The sequence below is a fragment of the Microchirus variegatus genome, assembly GCF_963457635.1.
Source record: "Microchirus variegatus genome assembly, chromosome: 9".
NCBI classification, from domain to species: Eukaryota; Metazoa; Chordata; class Actinopteri; order Pleuronectiformes; family Soleidae; genus Microchirus; species Microchirus variegatus.
In genome coordinates, this window is record NC_139810.1 from 20445441 (window position 1) to 20469076 (window position 23636).

The 23636-nt window shown below is 39.6% G+C and overlaps 1 protein-coding gene and 1 long non-coding RNA gene across 2 annotated transcripts; one reads left to right on the top strand and one right to left on the bottom strand.

Moving 5' to 3' along the window:
• The first annotated feature begins 14922 nt into the window (after window positions 1-14922).
• Window positions 14923-16584, top strand: LOC310932380. Its single transcript, XR_014592936.1, has 3 exons — window positions 14923-15033; window positions 15159-15232; window positions 15848-16584. It is a non-coding gene; the product is annotated as an uncharacterized lncRNA (long non-coding RNA).
• Window positions 16585-16712: 128 nt separating this feature from the next.
• On the bottom strand, window positions 16713-19790 carry LOC310931408 (uncharacterized protein). The gene is made up of 7 exons (XM_083894545.1): window positions 19638-19790; window positions 19403-19501; window positions 19004-19035; window positions 18645-18679; window positions 18463-18516; window positions 18318-18380; window positions 16713-17951 (listed from the first exon to the last, which is right to left on the bottom strand). Exons 1-7 carry the CDS (start codon window positions 19717-19719, stop codon window positions 17738-17740), a joined length of 579 nt encoding a protein of 192 aa, XP_083750671.1. The 5' UTR covers window positions 19720-19790; the 3' UTR covers window positions 16713-17737.
• Between the last annotated feature and the right edge of the window lie 3846 nt (window positions 19791-23636).

The following is a 23636-nucleotide window of genomic DNA, read 5'->3' on the forward strand; positions in this document are numbered from 1 at the left end:
GCTGGCTGGTGAAAGTTTTTTTTTTTTTTCAAATGTGTTTTCAGATGCATTTTAACCATGTTTCATCAGTAGAATGCACCAGTGTATTTATAATTTAAATTAAAATACTTTAACTTGAGAACCAATGTTTGGGTGATGGTGCTTCTTCACAAAAAAAACACCATTTCATATATGACAGTGTTACCCAAATAGTTTTTATACAGGGACTCACTTTTTAAAGATAAACTATGGCCACATATTTCTGCACTCTGGACAGGAAGTACGCCACCTTTCAGTAACTTTATAGAATGCAGAACAATCGGTAACAACTCTTATCTTGGTAATAAAGGCGTTTTAATATTTTGTCAACCCACAAAGGTGTCCTGTCCTATATCTGCATCAAATTAAGCTATTTTTTTAAAAACTTGACAAACTTGTTTGAATAATGCCATTCCAACTCCCGTGTAAACATTTACATTCGGAGTCCTGAACATCTTTAAGTAAACAGGTTTATTTCAAGGTAGGCTGCTACATGGCTGTCTGTGAAGGTTCTCAGTCATCCAGATTATAACCATCTCCAGGAAGGCAACTGGACTTGCAAGTCCAGAACTCATGAAAAAGTTTTAAAAAGTTTTCGTATGTTGTAACACATAAAACAAGCCATGAAATGTCAACAGTTTTCAATTAAGTTTTTTTTTCATTAGGGGTCAAATGGTCTGGGTACTAAAGTATAATCCGTTTTTTGGACAATACCAACAAACGCGAGCACGGAAACAGCGCTGCTATTTCCTTGTTTCGTGTTGAACCAAAATATGAAAAAACGGAAACAGTGCTCCTTTTTTAATTTTTTCATGTTCTACCAAATAATGAAAAAAAAGAAAGAAACAAAATAACGGCCCAAATGTGTTTTTTGCAAATGTCTACCATTGGCAACTACTACAGCAACTAGCCTAGGCTGTCGGGGGCCGACAGCAAGGGGTATATCCGCGAACTTGTCCAATCCTCAACTTTCCAATATACCCAAAGTATACGCACTCGCACCTGCCACTAACTGTTTTAATTAATTATTAATAAATTCAACAAAATAACTGTTAAATATTATGATATAATGCTGACTACACTTTATACATGTTCAAAGTATCCATATAAACTCGATATTGAACACAGAATACCTGAACTCATAAATTTCTCTCTATAGTTTTTAATAAAACTAGTTAGCCTATTATACCTTGTTAAATATTATGAATATTAAAATGCTAACCACACCTGCCATATCTTCAAAGAATCCAAATTTCATGAAAAAGCATACACTATGTTAATTAAATTTTATGAAAAAGCATACAATATGTTCAAACTTTCCATTCAATGCATTAATAAAGAAATGGAGGCTTAACTATTTTTTATATGATGATTAATAAATGTATATTATAATGTAATAAATATTATGAAGTGTTAAATAAACCCATGATATCCTCAATGTGTCCAAATGAGCTCAATAATAAAGAAAAAAAAACTATTTTTTTCTGTGTTCACTAATAAGTTAACCAGTTAACTTATTATATAACTATTACCAATCATAGCCAAAGTAATAATGATTGTACTTGTAGATAGTTGTTACATGAATCATTGTACAAAATTTGAAGGCAATATCTCCATCAGTCTGGAAGATAAAGCCAAAAATGTGTTTTTAGCATAATAAATTAATTTATTTGCTAATTAATAATAAAGCTACAAAGATAGGGATAATTCTCAGGTGTTATGTGATGCCCATGCAAAATTTGAAGCCAATACCTGCAATACTTTGGAAGATACAGGCGAAAATATGTTTTTTATATTATTAATTAATTAATTAATTAACTTATTAATAATAATGGTAGACAGCTCAAAATCAATAGGGATCATCTACAGGGGGTATGTGACCCATAAAAAAAAAGAAAATTTAATCTCAAACGCCTTTACAGTTATCGCGTTAACGGCTAAAATCTGCGGACGCGAGATCGATTCCATAATATCCGCATTTCTCGCGGATATAATTAGAATTTGTTGATTGATGAAATATATGCACGCTGTAGTAGTGTTGCGAACATTTTCATGTAGACTCCATACCACATGGTGGCGGTAATGTACCAAATGGTTGATTGCCAACAGCGCATGCTCATCCTCACGCAGGTGGACCAATCAGCTGATGGCCGCTGATTGGTTCCTCCTCCTATTTAACTTCGTCCAGCAACAGCCCCGTGTTATTGTTACCGTGGAGTTTAATTTGAAGAGGAATACACACGAGCTGCCGCAACTCGAAAAAGACGCGAAGAAAGTCTTGAAAAACAAAACAACAACTAAAGAAGAAAAGAACTTGAACTCGAATTACAGAAACAAAGAAAGTTCCAGGAGGAGGGAACATGTTGCGGCAACAATGCACAAAATCGTTGTTTGTTTGCCAACCGCCATTAACCGGTTGGCAAAGAAGACTACCTGGCGTGACGTCAGACGCCGAAAAGGTGGCCTTCAGGTGCATTAGCGCGTGTACGCAGAAGGAGCTCCGAGATGGTGTGTTCTGACCTGGTCCAGCCTTGTGACACGTTCAGAATGGTGAGTAACTCTTGTTAGCTTAGTGGTGACTCTGTGGGTTGAATTATATTCTCTTCTGACTTTTATCCGTTCACTGTTGGCTCAATTCTGACCTAATCTTAGCTAGTTGCCCCTTTTCAGCTTTGGTTCAAGCCATGTGTCATTGTAAGTTAAATGTTTGTGCTGTTAGCTTAATTATTTAGCCTTAGCTCAATGTTGGCCAAGCACTAGGGCTCTGCGATTATTATTAATTATTAATTATAACTACTAATCACGTTTTATACACATACACACCCAAACGAGTGACTCGCGAACCTGACTCTCCTGTTAAATACTGAGATTTTAGACATTTCACTGGTATTTGACGGAGATTACGCCACATTATTTAGGGTAGTTGAGTCTTTTTAAGTGATCTACAGTTAGGCACTGTTCAGTTTTATCCTTGTGTCGATCCTTTTAGTCTGATACAGTCACATGTAGCGGCAGGGTTTATGCAGCTCGCCGCTCGATTAGTGGTGCTGTCCCTGAAAGCACAGAGGTGCTATGTTAATTCACTGTTGCGTTCAAGGTCATTACTATTGAGTTTGGAAAAGATTGTTTTTTTTAATTATGTTACATGTTTAAAGCCAGATTCAGGGTTACACGTGTGTTTTTTTATATATATATGTATACATGCATGTATATGTGTGTGTGTATATATATATGCATGTATAATTTTAAACTTTTAATGTTGTCCTTAAAATACAAACTTTTTTTTAAAGGAACAACCTTCTGCTTCATGCTCACGGAGACCTGGTCGGACCTGTCATTTGCAAAAGCCACTATGGAAGAAGGTGAGTGACATCTTTTTTAGAAACAATTCACTACCCCAATGGAAACGTTATGGCTAAACAACATAATGTATTTAGCTGAAGGCAATATATCATATTAATTCAAATGTATAAAATATAAAGGTTTTGGTATTTAAAAACTAGTGGCTGTATGAGCTACTGACATTTTTACATTTGAACTTTGAAGGCATTCCTTAAACCTTAATCATCTTTATTCTACAATCAATTCTGACTATGTACGTACTCTATATTGAACATATTCGAGGTTGGCTACTGGACTAAAACATATCTTTTGTTTGTTTTCCCCAGATTGATCGTCATGAAGACATTCAATTTGTAGGTGTCATGACTTAATTCTGGGTGTCCGCCGTGTACCCACTCTCTTGGCCACTTGGCCTACAGCTATGTGCATTGTTACATGGCCACGATCTTTCTCTTCTCCTGCTTTCCATCTGTCAAATAGCTTAAACGGAGCATTTGCCACAGGTTGGCTTTGCATGTTTCTGGTTAATCTGGTCCTCTTTTGTTAAATTTGTCGAACTGCTGAACGAGTGATTTGAACGAATGAGGTGCGTGATTGATGCAGTGTATGAAGTTCTCTCTTGTCTGAAAGATGCCGAGAGTGTGTGAGAGACTTTGACTGACGTTAACCTGACCTTTCGACCAAGACAAGACTAACAGGTTGAGATTCTGTTCAGCAGTTCACGTTAAAGTAGATATGTTGTAAAGATAGCTTGTGAACACTAACATTTCCTTTTTTAGGTTCCGTCAACAAGTGGTGAGTCCATATTTTCTTCTTTGGGGAGCTACCTTGTTGGCCTCCATGTGTGGTAGGGTTTGCAGAGTAGGGAAATGTAGGTTTTGTTGTTTTTCATACCTTGTGGCCAAAGCACTTTCTCTCCAACTTTCGGACTTTCCGTCAAAGTAAGTAACACCAGGCCTACGGGCTCATCGCTCTTCCGGCCGCCGTGCCGATCTGTCGTGTCCTGGCCCTCTTGCTCATTTTAATGAAAATGTTTCTAAAAATAATGTAATTTGAGGGATAGTGATGGAGGACCAGATCTTAAATTAGGTTTGAGTAGATAGTTTAATGTAAAATAAATTAATGTTTTCCCTTGTACACTATGTCACAGGGTTTAGGCTTCTTGGCCACTGTGCCTTTTTTATTCTTATTTTCCATCGTGGCCATTAATCAACTGTTAGCCCTAGTACGCACAAATAAATCCTTGTGATCTACAAACATAGTCTGCCGTCCCGCAATACAAGTCGGCAATGACGGCCGTCTACCCTCACGGCCCATTTGTATTATTGGACTGGCTTTGCGCGTTTAGGGACTTTACATGCCAAGCGCATCCATGTTGGTAAGTAACTAACCCTAACCCTAACATACTTTCCTTTGTCAGCGCATCTAGAAGAGGAGCACCGACATCCGTGAATGTCCAACTTAATTAGATAGCGTTTTAGTTTAGTTAAAACTTGGTGGTAAGAGCAGTTTGTCTTTTTGCTTGGCTGCTGTGCCAATACTATACCTCCTCTGATCTTTTTCACAGCTGTCTATTGATTCTTCATGGCCATGAAATCTGTACTGTCATGACTGTATTTGCCAGTTTCTCATCTGTTTGTTTCCTACTATGTTTTCCTGGTTACTGGATGGAGTGTGAGTGATGACTAACTTGGACTGATGTTAATCTGACCTTTGAACCAAGACCAACACTCTTAATTGACTTTACTGGACTGACTTTGTCTGTCTCTCGTCTGTCTGTCCCTCTCCCTCACTTGTCTCTCTCTCCCTCACTTGTCTCTCTGGTCTCATGTCTGTCCTCCATCTGATTGTCTCATGTGTCCTGTTTGGCTGTCTGTCTTGTTTCTGTCTTATCGTCTTGTGTCTGTTTTGTCCTGTGTTTAGTCAGGGTCTCCACTTAAACGCCTGGTTGTAAAGTTGATTTAAGAGTTGATTATGAAGCTAAACTTTGATTTATATGCAAGTGTAGTCACATTAGATTTTAGGTGTTATCAGCCCATGGATAATGTTATGAAATACTTTAAGTCCGGCTCTTGTTGGCACACTTTTGTTGTCAGTTTTTTAGTTTTAAACTTGCACTGCCGTCAGCCTTTGTAGTCACTTACTGATAATACTAATAATTAATTTTATTTATAAAGCTGTTTACATTTCTCTTAAAAGAATCTCAAAGTGCAACTAAACTATAATCAATATTGATGCTGACTTGTCTCACTGTCGGGTTTATTTCCTTCTAAAGTCTGGGGTTGAACCTTTCTGTGTTCAGTCTTTTTGCGCGTTATGTTGGGAGGCCTCCCAGCAGGGATTTATGTTCCCCTGCAAAAGCATCCGTTACTCGTCTTAGGGATGCAGGCCTATCCTGCATAGTTTATTTCTAAAATGGGATTGTAGGGTTGCAGGTTTAGAGCGCGTTTCATTTCTTTAGAAGGACACAAGCCTGGCAGCGAGACAACTCAGATTATTTAACTGAAGGATATGCCAAATATCTTTTGCTATTACAAATTGTAATAAAACATTGTATTATGTGGGCTGAATTCCAGGAGTCATGTTTAGAGAATCAGACGGAATTAAGTGTACCCTCTTACTGCTCCAGGATTGAGCAGCTGCAGCTTCTAAAATTTGTTTTTCATTGATTTGTTTCTATGATTGACTTGGTGTCTGGAGCTTTTTGGTTAACCCTGATGTAAACACAAGTGGTCTATTGCCTCTTATTTGCACAGCTGGTGATGGGACTTTATGGCTTGCCCAACGTGGGGGTTTTAATGGAACATAGGGTTAACTTACTAGCTTGTAGAGTCATTAGGACAATGCTTAATTCTCATGTCTTGGTTGGTTGCAAGAGAAACTGCCATCTCCACTGTCGGTGTAGAACAGGAAAGGCAGGTATAGTTTAGGGAGGGCATCCATAGGTGGACCCTGACTGGATGTGAGGACCTGTCGCACTTGACCAGGTGAGCTACCTGAAAATTTTGTCTTTTTTTTTTTTTTTTTCTCTTGTGACTTATCAAATTCTGCCTTGTTTTGTAGAGATGATGAAGGCTGCCCCAGATGAGCCAACCCTTTTATGACGAGGGCTCTTTTCCACAGGATGTCTTCAGGTACGTTTTTTCAGATAGTACTCGAGTTGTTTAATCCATTTTTTTCTTGTGACTTATCAAATTCTGCCTCGCTTTGTAGAGATGATGAAGGCTGCAGCAGATTTCTGGATCGTGGGACTCCATGGTGGACACCACGACCTGGAGAAGTCTCATCCTGGATCGCTGCATTGAGGACTTCGCCCCAGATGAGCGAGACCCTTCTACGATGACGCCTCTTTTCCACAGCATGTCTTCAGGTATATTTTTTCAGATGGTTCTAAATTTGTTTAATCCATATTTACTTAATACTAAAGTGTGCCGACTCCCTTTTATTTATTTTTAGATATTGGACCAAACTGAACACATGACTCAATGGCTGCTACATCACTCTGCCCAACAGGACATGGACACTGAGATGTTTTTTTCCTTTTATTTCAATGGACTTTACCATCTAAAGCCAGAAACCCTGTGCAATTGAAGTCTTAAACTTTATGCACTGCCATCAGCCTTTGAAGTCGCTAACTAAATTGTAATTCAATGTTAATTGAATTACTGACTTGTCTCACTGTCGAGTTTATTTCCCTCTAAAGACTGGAGTTGAACCTTTCTGTGTTCATAGTCTTTTTGCGCGTTATGTTGGGAGGCCTCCCAGCAGGGGATTTATGTTCCCCTGCAAAACCATCCGTTGCTCGTCTTAGGGATGCAGGCCTATCCTGCATAGTTTATTTCTAAAATGGGATTGTAGGTTGCAGGATTAGAGCGCGTTTAGTTTCTTTAGGAGGACACAAACCTGGCAGAGAGACAACTCCGATTATTCAACTGAATGTTATGCCAAATGTTACAACTTTAACCTTTTGACATGACAAATTGAAATAAAACCTTTTTATTCTTATGGCTGAATTCCAGGAGTCATGTTTACAAAATCATACAGAATGTGTTAAAGTGTTGAGACTTTTGTGCAAGTAATCTCTTGTAGCTGGAGAGAGCAGCTACAAACTGAAAACAAATTTAAAAAAAATTACGAAAATTATTTGGTTTGAATGGTTTGTTTATAAGAAATTTAAAAATAAAATATCACAAGAAGCTGAAAAAACAGATTACTAAAGATTATCAAAATAGTTGGTGATTAAATTTGGTAAATGGTACAGCCCTGATTAGGAAATGACTAACAAAGTTATGTTGAAAATTGTTACCTCCTGAGATGTTAACCAGGGGATGAGGGGAGCAAATAAAATATTTCCCAGGAAAAAGGAAACGACATGGAGGTTGATCAATGTGTATAAAATAATATTTATTGAATGAAACTAAAGTTGTCCCAAACTGACAACACTGGTCAAACTAAACTCCACGGACCAGGTCAACGCCACTCTCTGGGGAGAATAAGCCACAGTTAATTAACTTACAAGAAAAAAACCGCACCTTGGGGTGAGAGAAACCAATAACTGTTAACAAAAAAACTGGAGTCTCGCTGGAGTTGCCATGGACGCTGGAGGCGCCCTGGTCGCTGGAGTCTCGCTGGAGGCGCCCTGGTCACTGGAGTCTCGCTGGAGGCGCCCTGGTCACTGGAGGTGCCGTGGTCGCTGGTTTCTCGTTGGAGGCGCCCTGGTCGCTGGAGTCTCACTGGAGTCTCGACCAATGACTTTTGTGCAAAAGCCACAGTGACGACTGCTGTGCATACAGTCAAGGTGGCATTTGTAGACACTGTACCCTAAAAGACAAAAGTGATTGGGAAGTTTCAAGAAACAAATCAATATATATATATTTATATATATATTTTTTAATCTTTCTGAGAGGTTCGAAGAACAATCATTATCACATTAACCCATTAAGGCCTGAAGCGCCTGGAAAAATGCCTCTAAAACCTGAGCTTCAATGCCTACTAAATGACTGATTTCTCAGCCTCTGTAGCAGATATAGCAACACATTTCTAAAGGTGTTTGATAGCTTACATGTGTGGCTTTCCTGTGAAATTGAAAAAAAATTAAAGTGAATAACTATTTTCAATTAAAAAAACGGTAAGAAAATAAAGTAATATCAGCACGGGTCAGTGCCTTGATTTAGTCCTGATAGAGTGTGAAGAACAAGAACGGCATGTCATGACTGTAACAGTCTGCTTCACATGTGAAGGTGATGGTGCTTACAGCACTGTGGCATCTGCAGGTAAATCCACTGTCACCCCTGGTGTGCGGTTGTAAACACTCTGTCGATTACGGTGGTATTTATCGTCATTATCGCCGACCTCGTCGTCTTCAAACATAATTATGTCTTAACCATAAATCGCGGTTAACTTGTTCAGCGCGTTCGAAGTTATCAGCGATGAAGAGAAACTCCTCAAAATCACTGCCTTCAGAAATCTCTCCATGTCTCTCTTGCTTGAGCGTGAATAAGAAAACCCTTAATTAAATAATAAAAACATTCAATAATTATTAGGCATTTAAAGATGTATATTATTACATTTCTGTATTTTGCCCTGTGACAACAATACAATACTTCCATAGATGTTGATCCATTTGAGACAGGTAAGTTTTCTTTGTATTTCAGATGACCTGTCATGAGCCAGTTTACATACCATACATACATCTCAGCATATTTGCATACCAAATCATACAGGGTTATAGGCTATAAGACAAAACATAATAAATCCCTGGGTGGGTGCGGGCGCCACCATTTGGCTAAACATCGACACTGAAGTCATCATAACTTAATCACGAGTTTTAATTTTCAAATGATTATTAATACTATTCTTGGAATTTTAAGCCATGTCTGTCTTGACTGCGGGTGATGGCGACCTCTGCTGGTGACATTAGATGCTCTTTATTTCGGCAGTGTAAACGTTTTCTACAATATCCATTCACACACTCAGCTAAAATAATAGTTATAGCCTATATGTCCTTCTCCCAAACAACCAGCTGTTATAGTTTAACCTTTCACAAAAATAAATGTACTACATTACAGTGTATAAAGAGAATGGTATATAATCTGTATGAAAATAAATTAGCAGGCTTTTGTTTTGAAGTTTTTACACTTCACTTCCGCTTCCGGTCTGTCAATTTATATGTATGTTTGTACGTCAGTCTCCGTCTCGAGAATTTATAAACGAAAAACAAAAAAGGGAATTAAAAAAAATTGAATACGAAAAAAGGGGCACTGTTTCCGTTTTTTCATATTTTGGCTCAATACGAAACAAGGAACTGATATTAAAACACTAGACACGCGTATAATATATTACTGAAAAATAATTACATTTTACTATAAAAAATATCAAAATCTAAAGTCTTACTCTACGCAGACCCTTTTGCTAAAGAGCAGCACTGCAGGGCCCCCTGTCGGCCGCAGGGTGAAGAGCTCACAGCAGAGACCGTGTTGACTTGATTCCGGGGGCCTGGCATCATGTAGTTATCCTGGCGGTTCTCTGGACATCTCGTTGTTGTGACACTCACCAGTAATTCATCTAATTTTCTAGACACGAGTCATTATTTTATTGACCAGGTTGTCAACACTGCTCGGTTATCGACAAATTATTCATTCAAATAAGTTACCAGCCGCACTGCTAAGTGCTGCTCTGTGTGTGTTCACTTAGCCTGTTAGCTCACAGTTCTCTTAGCGAAACCGAGTCTTCCAGCTAATGTCTCGTCTTTGAACGGCTGTCAACTCCATCAACGGGACCACGGGCATCTTCCCCCCCGGCCGTCTGATGGAAGGCTGAGGGGAATGATGCTCACATTCCTCCGCGTCCTCTTCACAGGTGAGCTAATAGCCGCTAGCATCGGTGTGAGGCAGGAGCTGCTAGGTACTGTAGCATGTGTGATTATGCAACAGGATAAATACAGTTAACTACATCATCATAATAGTGTCAGTCAGTCTCAAAACTTCTAATTAAGTTGACGTTACGATGTCTTATTGAAAACATTAATGTTGGGTATAAGAAACACTCTGTTTCTGAAGACCGATTGTCTTAAATTTGTGGATTTGTTTAGTTAAGTTTAGTACTGCTCAAATAGTGAACAAAGCAAAGAATCAACGATTTCCTGATCATCTAAATGTATTTATTGACAGATAAGGTCGGTATAACTTAAAGTATAGCAATGATTTGAAGAGCGTTTCATTTTGTGCGAACACTTTGTGGAACAGTTTGGATAATTGATATCAAAGGAAGCAGACCTAGTATACAGTTTAAGAAAATGCTTAAAACTACTATATTATGGAGTTGTTGAGTTTATTTTGGTCATATGGTACGATTTGGTCTAGTTTTGTATATAAAATCCTTGTGACCTGATTTTAAGTTAACTTTACAAAGAAAAATAAGAGTTTAGGAGTAAGGACTGTGTGTGCTTTGCCCTACTTTCTGAAAAAATATGTTTTGTTGCATAAGTGTTTCATTTGTTTTTGTTATGATGTTCTAAAGAAACATTCATTCATTCATTCACTCAGTTATCTGAATTACAGACTACTGTAAAGTGCCATTTTATTGTGAGACTATAACACTGAGTCAGCACTGTTTGTCAGTTATAACCAACTGTCAGAAGGAGACATTCACCGTTGCATTGTTGTGTTAGATAGGATTTATCTGGCTACTGTTAGGTCTTCCAGATATATAACAGCCAAATATACAACCGTAGCTTCTGTTGTTGACATTTTAATGCCTATGAATTAGTTTTTTTTGTTTTATCCCCCCCACAGGCCTGTTAGGTGTACTATGGGATAGAGCTAATGCCTTTGGTAAGTGCAGTATTAACTTAAACCAGCAGCATCAGCCAGTCACACACTTCCTGTCCTGAAGTAACCTTTCCCACTGATACACAGGTGGGATCAGACTAGTAGATGGGGAGAACAAGTGTTCTGGGAGAGTTGAGGTTCTCCACCGTGACGAGTGGGGCACAGTTTGTGACCATGGCTGGGACCTACGGGATGCTGACGTGGTCTGCTTACAGCTGGGATGTGGCTTAGCTGAAACTGCCTTTAATGGTGCAGCATTTGGTGTTGGCAAAGGAGAGATCTGGTTGCACCATGTCCAGTGCACTGGACAAGAGTCCAGTTTGACACGCTGTGCTATTGCCCTTCACAGTAATTCGTACTGCACCCACGAGAATGATGCAGGAGTGAAATGCTCAGGTGAGACTCTAGTATGATAAATGTAGTTAGTAGTAAGTATTTGGAATAGTGTATGTTAGGGGTGGGTCAAAATATTGATTTGGTGATATGTCGTCCTTCCTTGTGCAATACGATAATTGATATGCCTGGCCAAATATCTATATAATAATTAAGAAATTATGGCAGTCCCTGCCAGCTTCACTCACCGGGCGTTGCTACCTGATGTCTCCACATGGTGGCGCTGTTCAATTGAATGCGGGAAACTTGGCTGGAAGTTACCTTGCCAAGGACCAGGGAGTTTACAGCAGGAAAAAGGCATATAATCTACATTCAATACATAGACTGTGGACTTCTCTGTGTTGTGAATAAATAGAGAAATCCTGCACTTTTAACTCTTCACAGTTGTTTTGTTTTCTTCAGTTAGATATTGTGATGTATCGCTATATGGTTGTCTTACAATGTATTGATTATCACAGATAGCAATATTATTATTATTGTTATTCGCAATATATCGTGGACCATGTATCACTTATCTTATCGTATCAAGATTCCAAAGTGTGTTGCTCATTTTTGTTGATGAACTTATCTCACACTCCCAGGTACTCTTTTAAGACCCTCTCTCACCCTGCTGTCGCCTCACACTGTGTTCTCACCTGGGGAGACTGTTCGCTTTGCCTGCAGTGTTCTGCTGGGTCATCACTTAAGTGACTTCCACCTATACAAGCACGGAGTGTCCACACCCCTGGTTACACAGAGGGTAGAGCAGACCCACACCAGTGTGGAGCTCACACTGCCCGACATCGAGATATTCCACCAGGGCAGCTACAGCTGTCGTTACAGGATCAAAGGTCACTTCCCTTTTCAGCTGCTCAACTCTCCACCCAGCAACTCCATCAACATCACATTGGGTGAGTCATTGTTTGTTTTACAATTAAAAACAAATGATTTTACTGTGTGACTGCAACATTGGGACAGTATTTAGAATAGTGTGCCTGAACGCATGGTCACAGATTTGGAAAAACTTTTTTCACTCACAGGTGCTCTGCTGACACCCATCCTCACCCTGCTGTCTCCTCACACTGTGTTCTCACCTGGGGAGGCTGTTCGTTTTGGCTGCAATGTTCAGCTGGGTCACCACCTCAGTGACTTCCACCTGTACAAACACGGAGTGTCCACGCCACTGGTTACACAGAGGGCAGACCACACCCAGAGCAGAGTGGAGCTCACACTGTCCGATGTAGAGACTTTTCACCAGGGCAGCTACAGCTGTCGTTACAGGATCAAAGGTGGCTTATCTTCTGAGCTGCTCAGCTCTCCACCCAGCAACGCCATCAACATCACAGTGGGTGAGTCACAACCACCTCGTCTAATCCACAATAACCACTGCATATTTTGCTTTTGCACAACTTTGATTAGATATTATAACATATAAATTGTCAGCTCATCATCGAGCTCTGCAGGAGCCTGATAACGAGCTGTTCATCTGAATCATGTGTTGAAGCAGAGCAACATCTAAAACATGCAGGGCAGGGGTCCCTGAGGACCAGGTTTGGGAAACACTGCTCTAGTTTTTGGGTTTTCTACACTTGTGTTTATTTATTTGTTGAATTTCCCTTAAAGCCGAAATATATAACATTTGGCTTAAACTTGTCTTTATTATTGTATGGTGTAATGGTGATGGAGAACCAACACCATCCTTACTCATCACTCATGTTTTTCTCTGGGCCACCGGGACATTCCTTTTGTGGCAAACCTGCAGATAAATGTATGACTCAAAGAAACTGCAGTATTCACAACAATGAAGGGGTGTTAAAGATGACACCTGTGGTGAGGAAAACTACTCATGTCCTCACCAGTGTTTTGCTACTGTTGCATCTTTATGACTGTGAAGTTTTCTGTTGCCACTTTAAAAGTACGGTGGGTAATTTATTGGTGAAGTTGCAGCTTTCTATCCCCTCACCTCACCTGTCTCCATGCAGCCTTTAGTTGGCATCAAAACTCAAATGTTTCGTTATTGTTGTGGGTTATTATAACAGGGTTATAATCAATGTATCTAAAATGAAGGCCTTCAAATGTCTTAAATTCATTGAAAATGTTATATGCTGGTCTTAAATACATTACTCAAAGGTCTTACATTTTTCGGGGCAGGACTATTTAATGTTATATATTTTCTTCTTTTTCTTGTGGGACTTCAAGGAGATGTAGAGACTAAATGTACTGCATTTATTGTACCTGTCTGTCTTGAATGCGGGTGATGGCGACCTCTGCTGGTGACATTAATACATGTTGTGCTTGGGTTGTAATACAGCGGGATCCCCCAACTATCGCCTATATTTGTAGTGTTTCGGTCTTAAATTTAATTCAAGGTGGCATTAACAGGTCTTAAAAAGTCTTAAATTTGACTTGCTAAAACCTGCAGATACCCTGTATAAAAACATGGTGGTGTGAGTGAGTGCTCAGCTGTACACTTATAATCATAACATTGACATTTCTGCCAAAATAAAGATCATTTTGTCCATACTTGGGCTGAACAATGACATATTTTGACTATTTGAACTGCAATGTGCATTTTTAAGTTAAATTTCAGCTCAATATTTACTGTGTTATAGATTCAAAACAAGAAAATCAGCTCCGCATGAAATATCATCTAAATATTAACTCCTGTACTCTGCAAGCATGAAAATGTAATGATTTTAACACGCATTTACAGTTAAAAGTGGAAAAGATAAATTACATGAAGCCTTTGCAGTTTGCTGATTTCATTGTTATCTATTTGAAAATGATGAACTGTTCAGCTCTGATTAAATTGTGTTTTTCATTTGATCACAGTGGAACTCTTGACTCCCCAACACTGGTACAACACGTCATCGGATGCTCCGGCTGGTTCTGTCATGAAAGGCCACGGTTTTAACATCACCTGCTCCACCCAGCAACAGTATCCCGGAGGCTCCTTTCAGCTGCGCCTCATTCAGCCCAATGGCACAGTGCGTCAGTCGCTGCCTGCTCTAACCCCGTCTGTCACTTTCACCTTTCCCAACGCACAGAGCTCCAACGAGGGCTACTACTACTGTTTGTATCGGGTCCAACTGGGTGGACGCACTTTTGTCTCCAGAGAAAGCCAACCGCTGCCTATAGCCATCAGAGGTGAAACTGATTATATTACAGAGAAATACGTTTTCTGTATGGTGTGTGCTCAAAGTCTGAGTGCACAGGTTTTGTTTCCTCTTGTTTTACAAGTGTCTTTTAGCTTGACAGACTGAGCCTCATATGAAAACATATGTTGAATATATAACTTACTGGTGACTCTTCTGATCCTCAGATCCAGATCCACTACTGAGTCCAATGGTGATCAGCTGGCTTGTGTCTGGCCTGACATTTGTTGTCGCTGTCATTGTGATAATCATTGTGGCGAAGGTACTATGTAACAAGGAGAAGAATCCGTCTGAGCTTGAGCGAGAGACCAGAACCTGTAAGTTCCTCTCTTTCTGAATGAGGCTTATATATACTTCTGATATATGAGTATATGATTCCCAGAAACATCCTGTCTGTGTATATACACTTATACCTGTGCTCCTTTCTTTCTTTTTTTTACAGGTGTGGACAACACTTATGTTGCCTTATCAATTAACAAGCTATGACGGGGAACATGTGCATCAGAACAACTTGAGGTACTTAAGGTCAGAATTCTTACATTGTTAACATGATTATTTATAATTTTTTTGTATTTCTTTATTTATTTTTTCCTTGGCTCTGTGCAACAATGCAATTTATAGTTGTTATTTATTAACAAATACTTAAAGGTGCATTGTGTAATAAATCTAAAGCAACTGGCCATAAAATCCTTCTAATATGTCTCAGAGACTCAGGAATAACGTTCATATAACAAACTGAACTCACCATCAACAACAGTACAGCCAAAATATTTGCATTAAAAAAATCTTTTGCAGACTGCAAATCATGTTTGTTTTGAAATCATGTTTTGGCATGTGGTGCCACCTACCGCCATCTACCAGTTCGCAGTCAGTAGAATCTCAGCTGCCGAGCAACCACGGGTTGCCAGTTACGTCAAAAAACAAAACCTAAAAGACCTCGGTATTTTAATTTTAATTTAGTAACCGTTTTTGGCCACATTCTTACATATTGCACCTTTAATATCCATTATTTTTGCTTTATTCATAAACATTTACACACTCAAATCAGCTTTTTATAGGCTCAATATTTTACTTCCATTTTCTGTGTCTGTGTTGTTAATTGTGCATCATTTTGTGTTCTTTTTAAAACAGAATCATTGGCGAAAGGAAGGTCAGGAGGGTCAAACAGGGTCCTACGTTGATTTGGACAGCATGTAACAGAGAAACAAACGACTCGGCCGGTCGTTCACTGCACTTTCGACAAAGGAATGACACGGACCCAGTTGAGTACAGTCCGGATGAGGTAGTTTTCACTTCACACCAACATAGACCTATGACTGTACAACCATTTTCTTTCATGACAAACGTCAGGCCTTGTGTTCAAATGCATGTGATTCTCAAGGGTTGCATTATGGTGAGATGTAAATTAAAGGCCACAAAAGACTGACGAAGAGTGTAAACCAGTACAAAGGTTCAGGTCAGGGTTTCAATGTCACTCAGACTTGGCTACTGCCACGACCTCAGACGTGACAAGTGGGAAACTGCCTCTTAGAGCTAAATCGGGGGAAACTGTGACATGGGTTCCTCAGGTGTGTGCATAACATTTTGTATTTATTATCAGATAGAACTAATGACATACTCGGCTAGCTTATCATGTATTTACTTTCACAGATCAATGATCCTTAAGGATTAGGAAATGTTTTGGTATTTTAACTCTAACCCTCCTATTCATCATGTCATTAATGTGCACATTTCTGCTCTTTTAGAGTGAACATAGAAACTAGTCTCTTAAAATGCTGCTGTTGAAGCTTTTTTTTCCACAGATAGTTTTTTAGTAGCTATTACTGCATGTATTATATAATACAACATCAGATCAAACTACATAAAAGGCAACAGCTTTAATCAAAAATGCATTATACTTTATTTTTTATACCATCTGTGATCTAAACATTTCAAATTTGTTTTTGTTCCTGAATAAATGACACTTGTTTACTTACTGTGTACAAGCAAGCTCCTTTTTGTATTTAGAATTATGAAACAAAACAAACATATAATCAAACCACTGGCTGTAAATGCTGGGTTATGTCTTTGTTTTGTTTGTATATCATAATCAATTTGAGGGAAACAAAGCGTAAAAATTAAGTTGCCTCCCAATAAACCACTCCCAATAAACTATACAATATAATGAAACACTGAAGTAACATTAATGCTTATCCCAGTTGTTTCAATATAGCTGAGGCACTTGAAATACAGTCTGAAAATTGTCCTGTTTTTTTAATGTGTTTTTTTCCTGAAAACCCACAAAAAGAAGTACCCTAAAAAGTATGCGATAACCGTTTAGTCACACAGCTATATGCACTAATAGATATTCATATGAACTGACAATCGAACCGTTTATACAAACTATGGCACAACTTGTGGTTTTTAAGATATAAATACAGAAATAAACAATTTTCTTTCAATCTTGGCATCTAAAATTGATACAATGGTCCCTTGATGAGAAATTCAGTTATTGCATAACTTTTATGAATTGTATAAAGACAAAATGTTTGATTTTCTCTTTAGTTTGATCCACTGAGTTGCTGAAGCTCACCCCAAATCAAACGTTTGTGGTGCTTACTGCTCAGTGAACCAAACATTCACTTACTGACCCTAAATTACATCAACATTTGCAATAAATTTAGTTTTTCAACACATCAAGTTCAAAATATCGCTGAGTACATCGCCTCCTGCTATGAGTTTTCGATCATCATCAACTGCATCCACATGGTAAACTGACAGCTGACAGCTAGTGTATGAGAAAGGATTTTGTTTTTTTGTGTCATTATAGTCTGGTCATTCCTATATAATGAAGCTCAATGACTCAGATTATTTTACCTTTAAGCACAAGCAAGCTAATAAACCGCATTGAAAACACACAGATTGCATAAAACACAAATTCAGCAATGTCTAAAATAAAGGCATTAACCAAAATACAATCTTTGAGTTAAAATACACAAAGTATTTAAAGCCCTGTAAATGGGGCTTGAATAAAAGAGTGACTCATTCGATCCCTTCGAGGGATTCATTTGACTCCATGTTGGCAAAAACGACGTATAGGAAGACTGCCACGGCCAAGAAGAACACAAACTGAACCCACAGTGGGATGAGGCGAGGCTTTGCCTGTGGCGCCTTTGGAGCATCTTGACCAGATTTCATGGGCGTCGACGTCGAGGAGGAGTTTCTGTAAGAGGACGTCTTGTCGTACAAGTCGGGTCTGGAAAGGAGACAGAGGAATTATGCAACATCCATCCATCATCATCTACCGCTTTATCCTCCATGAGAGGGTCGCTGTGCCTATATTAGCTGACATAGGGCGATAGGACAGTTCCCCAGTCCATCGCAGGGCCACATATAGACAGACGACCACTCACTCACACTCTCACACCTACGGCCAATTCACCAAATCCCCAAATCTGCATGTTTTTGGATTGTGGGAGGAAACCGGAGAACATGCAAACTCCATGTAGAAAGGCCCTTGTTCCAACCGGGGCCTGAACCCGGGTTTTCTTGCTGCAAAGGCAAGAGCGCTAACCACTATGCCAACCATGTGGCCCCCCCATCTGTGTATGAAAACACTTACTCTTCAACAAATTCCCTTCCTCTGTATTCAGATCTTGGCCTTGCGTAGGTTGAGTATGACGTCCTGTAGAGTGGGGAAAAAAAAAGAAATAAACCCTCAGTAAATCAACCGGGGCTGACATTCAGTATATCTGTCTGGAACTTACTCCTGTTGAAGTTCCCTCTCATTCCAAATTGGTCTTGAGCTCATGTACGATCCACTAGACAAATAAGAGAGAGTCATGTTATTTAGCCTTATTTGTCTCTGCATGCTTACACACATGATAAAAACAGAAGAAAGGCACTCAGTGTTAAAACATAATACAAGTGCAAAGGTAAAAGAACTGACCTGTCTCTATAATCTCCTGCACCTTCACTTCTGACCTGCAACAATGGAATCAGAGACATCAGAACTGCATTGATGTAGAATATTGACAGCGCTTATCAACACCACAGCTTTAATGTATGAAAGCACCCTTACATAACTTTATAAGAAACTCCATCATGGCATGAGGTACACAAACTAGTAAACATACTACACTACAACAGCCAACATGGAATTTAGCTTCATGCTGGATCATCCACTTGTAAGATTCTTAGTTGGTATTTGCAAGTTTCCTATAAATTACAGTGACTGACATTCACACATGTACAGTATCTTCCTGTGACATGAGTATGTCTATTCACATCATGTATGTAAGCACTTACCGGTGTCCTGTAAACATAGGTGACTTCATCCTCTAGAACAGAAAACACAACAAATGTCATGCTAAATATCAAGGATTTGTACATTTTATGAACACCGTTACTGCACATTTACAATTCATTCCCTCACTAACTGATGCTTGAAATTTCAGGTTCAAGCAAATCTTCATTAATATATTTAAGTTGGGTCCGATTAGAAATCAATCAGCTGATACACATCCATTGGTATTTTTTATTGTGTATCCAAGTGTTTTATTGTAAACATTTTCACATTTAAGAACCTGAAATAAACTCAAACCAATGATTAAACTATCAAAATGTCGGCAATTCAGTTATTAATAATTAATTGAGCTGCAGCATGTGGATGAAAGACCAGATTAGATAAAGTTCATTGCCAGTTACCCTCTTCTCTGTAGTAGGTCTTGTCAGGTAGTGGCTCATACTTTTTCCCTTTGGCCATGGCCTCTTTCAGCTTCCTCTCGTACAGACTTCTGGTGGAGTCTGGGGGAGAAAAGATCATGTCTGAAGAACAGTGTAGAAGGACTGAAGTCACACAGGCAGGAAGAGGCCTGTACACTTTACTGGGATTAAGGTCTATTAAAAAAAACACACTGAGTAAACAATCGGAGCTTCTCACCGACCACAGGTCCGTGCTTTATCCCATATTCGTCCAACAGCTCGCTGATTTGCTGCGCGGTTTTCTGACTTAGCAAAGCCATTGTTTATACTCGAGTTACTAACTTTAACTGCGGGGTTTGGATACTTCTACTATCGTTTCAACTAAGCTATGCTTTCTGTTACCAAAAACAGACGACGACCGTGACTCCGCCCACAGAAAAATGAGCGGGAGCTCGTTTTGTGCCAGCGCGTAGCCCGGACCAGACCAGGGTACTGGATCCTCTCGTTTGCCTACGTCGACTACGTCGAATAGTGTCCAGTTTAATCCCCGCCTTCTTTTGTCGAGGTAGGTCTTAAAAACACTCGTACCTCCCCTCAAGTTCTACGTCATTTCCTGTTAACAAATTCTTCTCCTTCTTTCTTTCCTTTAAAATTGTGGTTCCTTTTGAGAAATGGAGCAGCGTCACCAACAGGCCTATATTAATATAGACTTTAGAAACCCTCTTTCCTTGTTTTATTCTTTAATTATATATGTATATATATGTATATATATGTATATATATGTATATATATATACATATATATATATATTATTAATAATATTTTATATTATTTTATGTATATATGTTATAACTCAACAAATAGGTGATTGTTTTTTTCCATTAAAAAAAACCCTAAACATTTAATTCAGGTAAACAAGAAGAACTTGTTTGAGTACACAGTTCACTTCATCAATCATCAAAGTCACAATTTCATCACAAAAACATTCGTCAGTAGTTCGTTTGGTTTCCTCCCAACAATGTCTTTGTTTGTTACCTGCATGAGTCACTGTGCTAAAGCTCCACCCGGTGTAGCTGTAGCACACCGGGTGGATGTGCATGTGTGCAACAAACTGCACACTCACAAAGGCAGTGGCGTGCACAGATATTTGGAAGGGCCGGGGTGACAATTAAAAGGGCACCTACTGCAAAAAAATGGAAAAGGCGCCACTAGTACACTTAAGGCAGGCATGTCTAAAGTGTGACCTGGGGACTGAATGTCATGTGGACCTTTATATGAACCTCCACACACTATTGTATAATCAAGCTAGTTTGTGTGTTTTGTATCAATGTTTGTGACCTTTTAAAGTGCTGTGTCTTTGAAGATAGGCAAAAAAAAGCCTTGATATGTTATTGATGTGTTAAGGTCTTATTTGTCACAGTACATAAAATTGTATATTGCACATCTACTGAGGATCAATGTGATTGTTTTATTTATTTATTTTTTAAACCCTGACTTGTGACTCAAGAGGGCGCTATAGTGTTTTTGTCCATTAAAGGGCTCAGTGAGACGATGAGGTGAAGGTAATTTGTGTTTTCAGTTCAAATCTGTCTTTGTTGTGACCGTTATTTTCTGGTTAGAGCTGCAACAATTGCTAAATTCATTTAAAATCAAACTAAATTAAAACTATTATATTTGATTAAACTGCAGTAGGGTTGCAAATGTGTGGACAACTCTTTCCAGAAACTCTCCATGGCAACTTTAGGAAACAATACAAATTGTAAAATTTCCATGGGAATGTATGGGAATTGATAAAGAAAATATTAAAAATATTTTACACCTGAAAAAACTGTCCAGCAGGAGGCAGAAGAGACGGCATCATAGTTGCTTATTAAACTTAAACACCATGGATCAAATATTTATCATCAAAACATACTTGACTTCATGTATAGGGGGCATCAACTTAAACAAATGGTAAAGCAAAAACGTTTATTTAAAAACAACAACATTGCATATCACAGTTCCTAATATCTAGCCTTTTGCACTATATATATTTTTTTAATATATATATATACATTAATATTGTCACTTTGCCTTGCTCTTTTACCATTTGTAAGCACATTAAGTTATACAGAACTTGTTTGAATGGCAAAATACTGGCTTTAGTGCTTATAGAAAGAAGCTTGGCTGAGCCACTCTGGTTGATCAGTGGCCAACCAGAACATCAGCAGTCCCATGGCTACCACCACACCCATCTTCAGCATCAACTTCAGCACGCTGAGACACTGTAGGAAGAAAAGCGGCAACAATTAACAACAATAAACGCACAAAGTAAATGTTGACGAACAGTACACACCTTGTGCTTCCTGTTACAGATTTGTGTGTCGCTGTGATCGTTCTCTGGCGAGCTCTCTGGCGGCTGTGTATTTGGAAGATCGCAACCCGGCGTTATTTGTGCGGTTTTGTCAGGCTCCTCGACTTCCTGCACAGACAAAGAATATAAACACTTGATCACATCTGCACATGTCAGAGTGTGTTCTCATTTGAGACCGTGTACTCTCACCTCAGATGTGTCTGCAGAGCTCAGGTCCTCCTCCTTGTCTGTGGAGCTGCTGAGTGAATCTACATCGCTGCTAAGCAAAGACAAGGAAAACACAGTTTTTGATTGGCTCTGCCAAACGATTGTTCAAGAAACAACGCTTCATGTCAACATGCTCACCTTTCAATTTCATAGTGGATGATCCGAGACAGTGATTCTGTACAAAAGTGGACTTTTGTCTGCCTCTCTAAAACATGCAGAAAATGGAAACTGATGAATCAGAAAGTTTGACAGTGTCCAAAGAAAAGTCTTGGTATCCATGTCATCTACACTCACCTTCTCTTTCATTCTCCCCTTCACTGTCGTCGTCAAACTGGTAGAAAGCATTGGCTATCTCCTGTTCATGTTCCCAACTCCTCTTCTCGTCAGGTCTATCATTTCCCAATGTTCCCAGCTCAGAGATCTCAAGTTCCCTGTTGAAGAAGAAGAAGCTGTCGTCCAAGGATCCACGGTAAGAAGGGCTTATGGCTTTGTTGTCACCTTTCTGCACCAGCGAGTAGCTGTTGATGTCGTCTGCAGGACACGGATCTGAACAAGTTGTCTCTGCTTCGTCTGCGTCTTCTGTGGTTAACAGCTTTTCAGACAAGAAGGAAGCAGTTTTTGACACATCCAAATCCCAGTCCACGCTGAAATCAACAGAGTCCTCCCTGTTGTTTTTCATGTCACCGTCATTAGAAATGCTCCACATGGAGAACGCTGGGGTCTCGTCGTTTTCAAGATCTTGTGGATAGTCGTTGTCTAAGAGTTCCTCATCTCTCCTCCTTGCCTGGACCTCATCATCAGTGGAGCTGTCGGAGTCTGCCTCGCCCGTTTCGCCTGCATCGTCGCTGCCATCCACAAATGCATCGGCCAACACGTTCTGAACAATCTCTGTTCCTCTCCCTTCATTTTCTCCAACTGCCACATGGAAACTCACAAGCGCATCAGCGTCCATCTCCAAATCTCTACTGTACAGATACCCGTCTCCCTGCTCGTCAGTGTCCTCATCTGCTCCCAGCCATGTTACAACCGCTGTGTTTGACCGGGAATGACTTTCTTGGTTTTTGAGTACGTCTTCTACATATTCGCACGAAGAAAAGTCTGAGGGATAATCTGCAAAACTTTCACCGGCCTCTTCATGCTCCTCGCCTGAGAATTCCTTCACTTTCTCGACATATTCCTCGCTGTCAACGTCAACAATGAGACCTTGCACTGACATTGCTGCAAACTCCAAACTTCCTGTCTCGCCTTCGTAGAGAATTTCAACCTGAGCAAGAACGTTTTCATCCCGTTCAACAGGATCCGGCGTGTCCTCTTTCTCGTCTTCATCCCTCTCTTGCTCACCCTCTTCAATCCCATCAGTATTTATCATCATCTCGTTGCTGTGTTCAGGGACTCTCCCAAAGCAGGACTCCTCCTCAATGCCCATGTTCTCACCGTGTTCCTTGTTTCTAAGTTGAGTGTTTTCAGCGTCCTCTGGTGCCACAGGTTGTTGTGCCTCAGCAGAGATCACGTCCTCTTTGTTGCCAGAGCAGAACTCAATGTCGAAAGACTCGCACATCCACAATTCTCCAGGTTTCACCGCTGTGGCCGTATCCTCTTCCTCATCTACTTCATCTTCTCCAGAGATAGAACCGTCTTGCTCTGAATCTCCATCTGAGCTTGTGTCGTCCTCCTCTT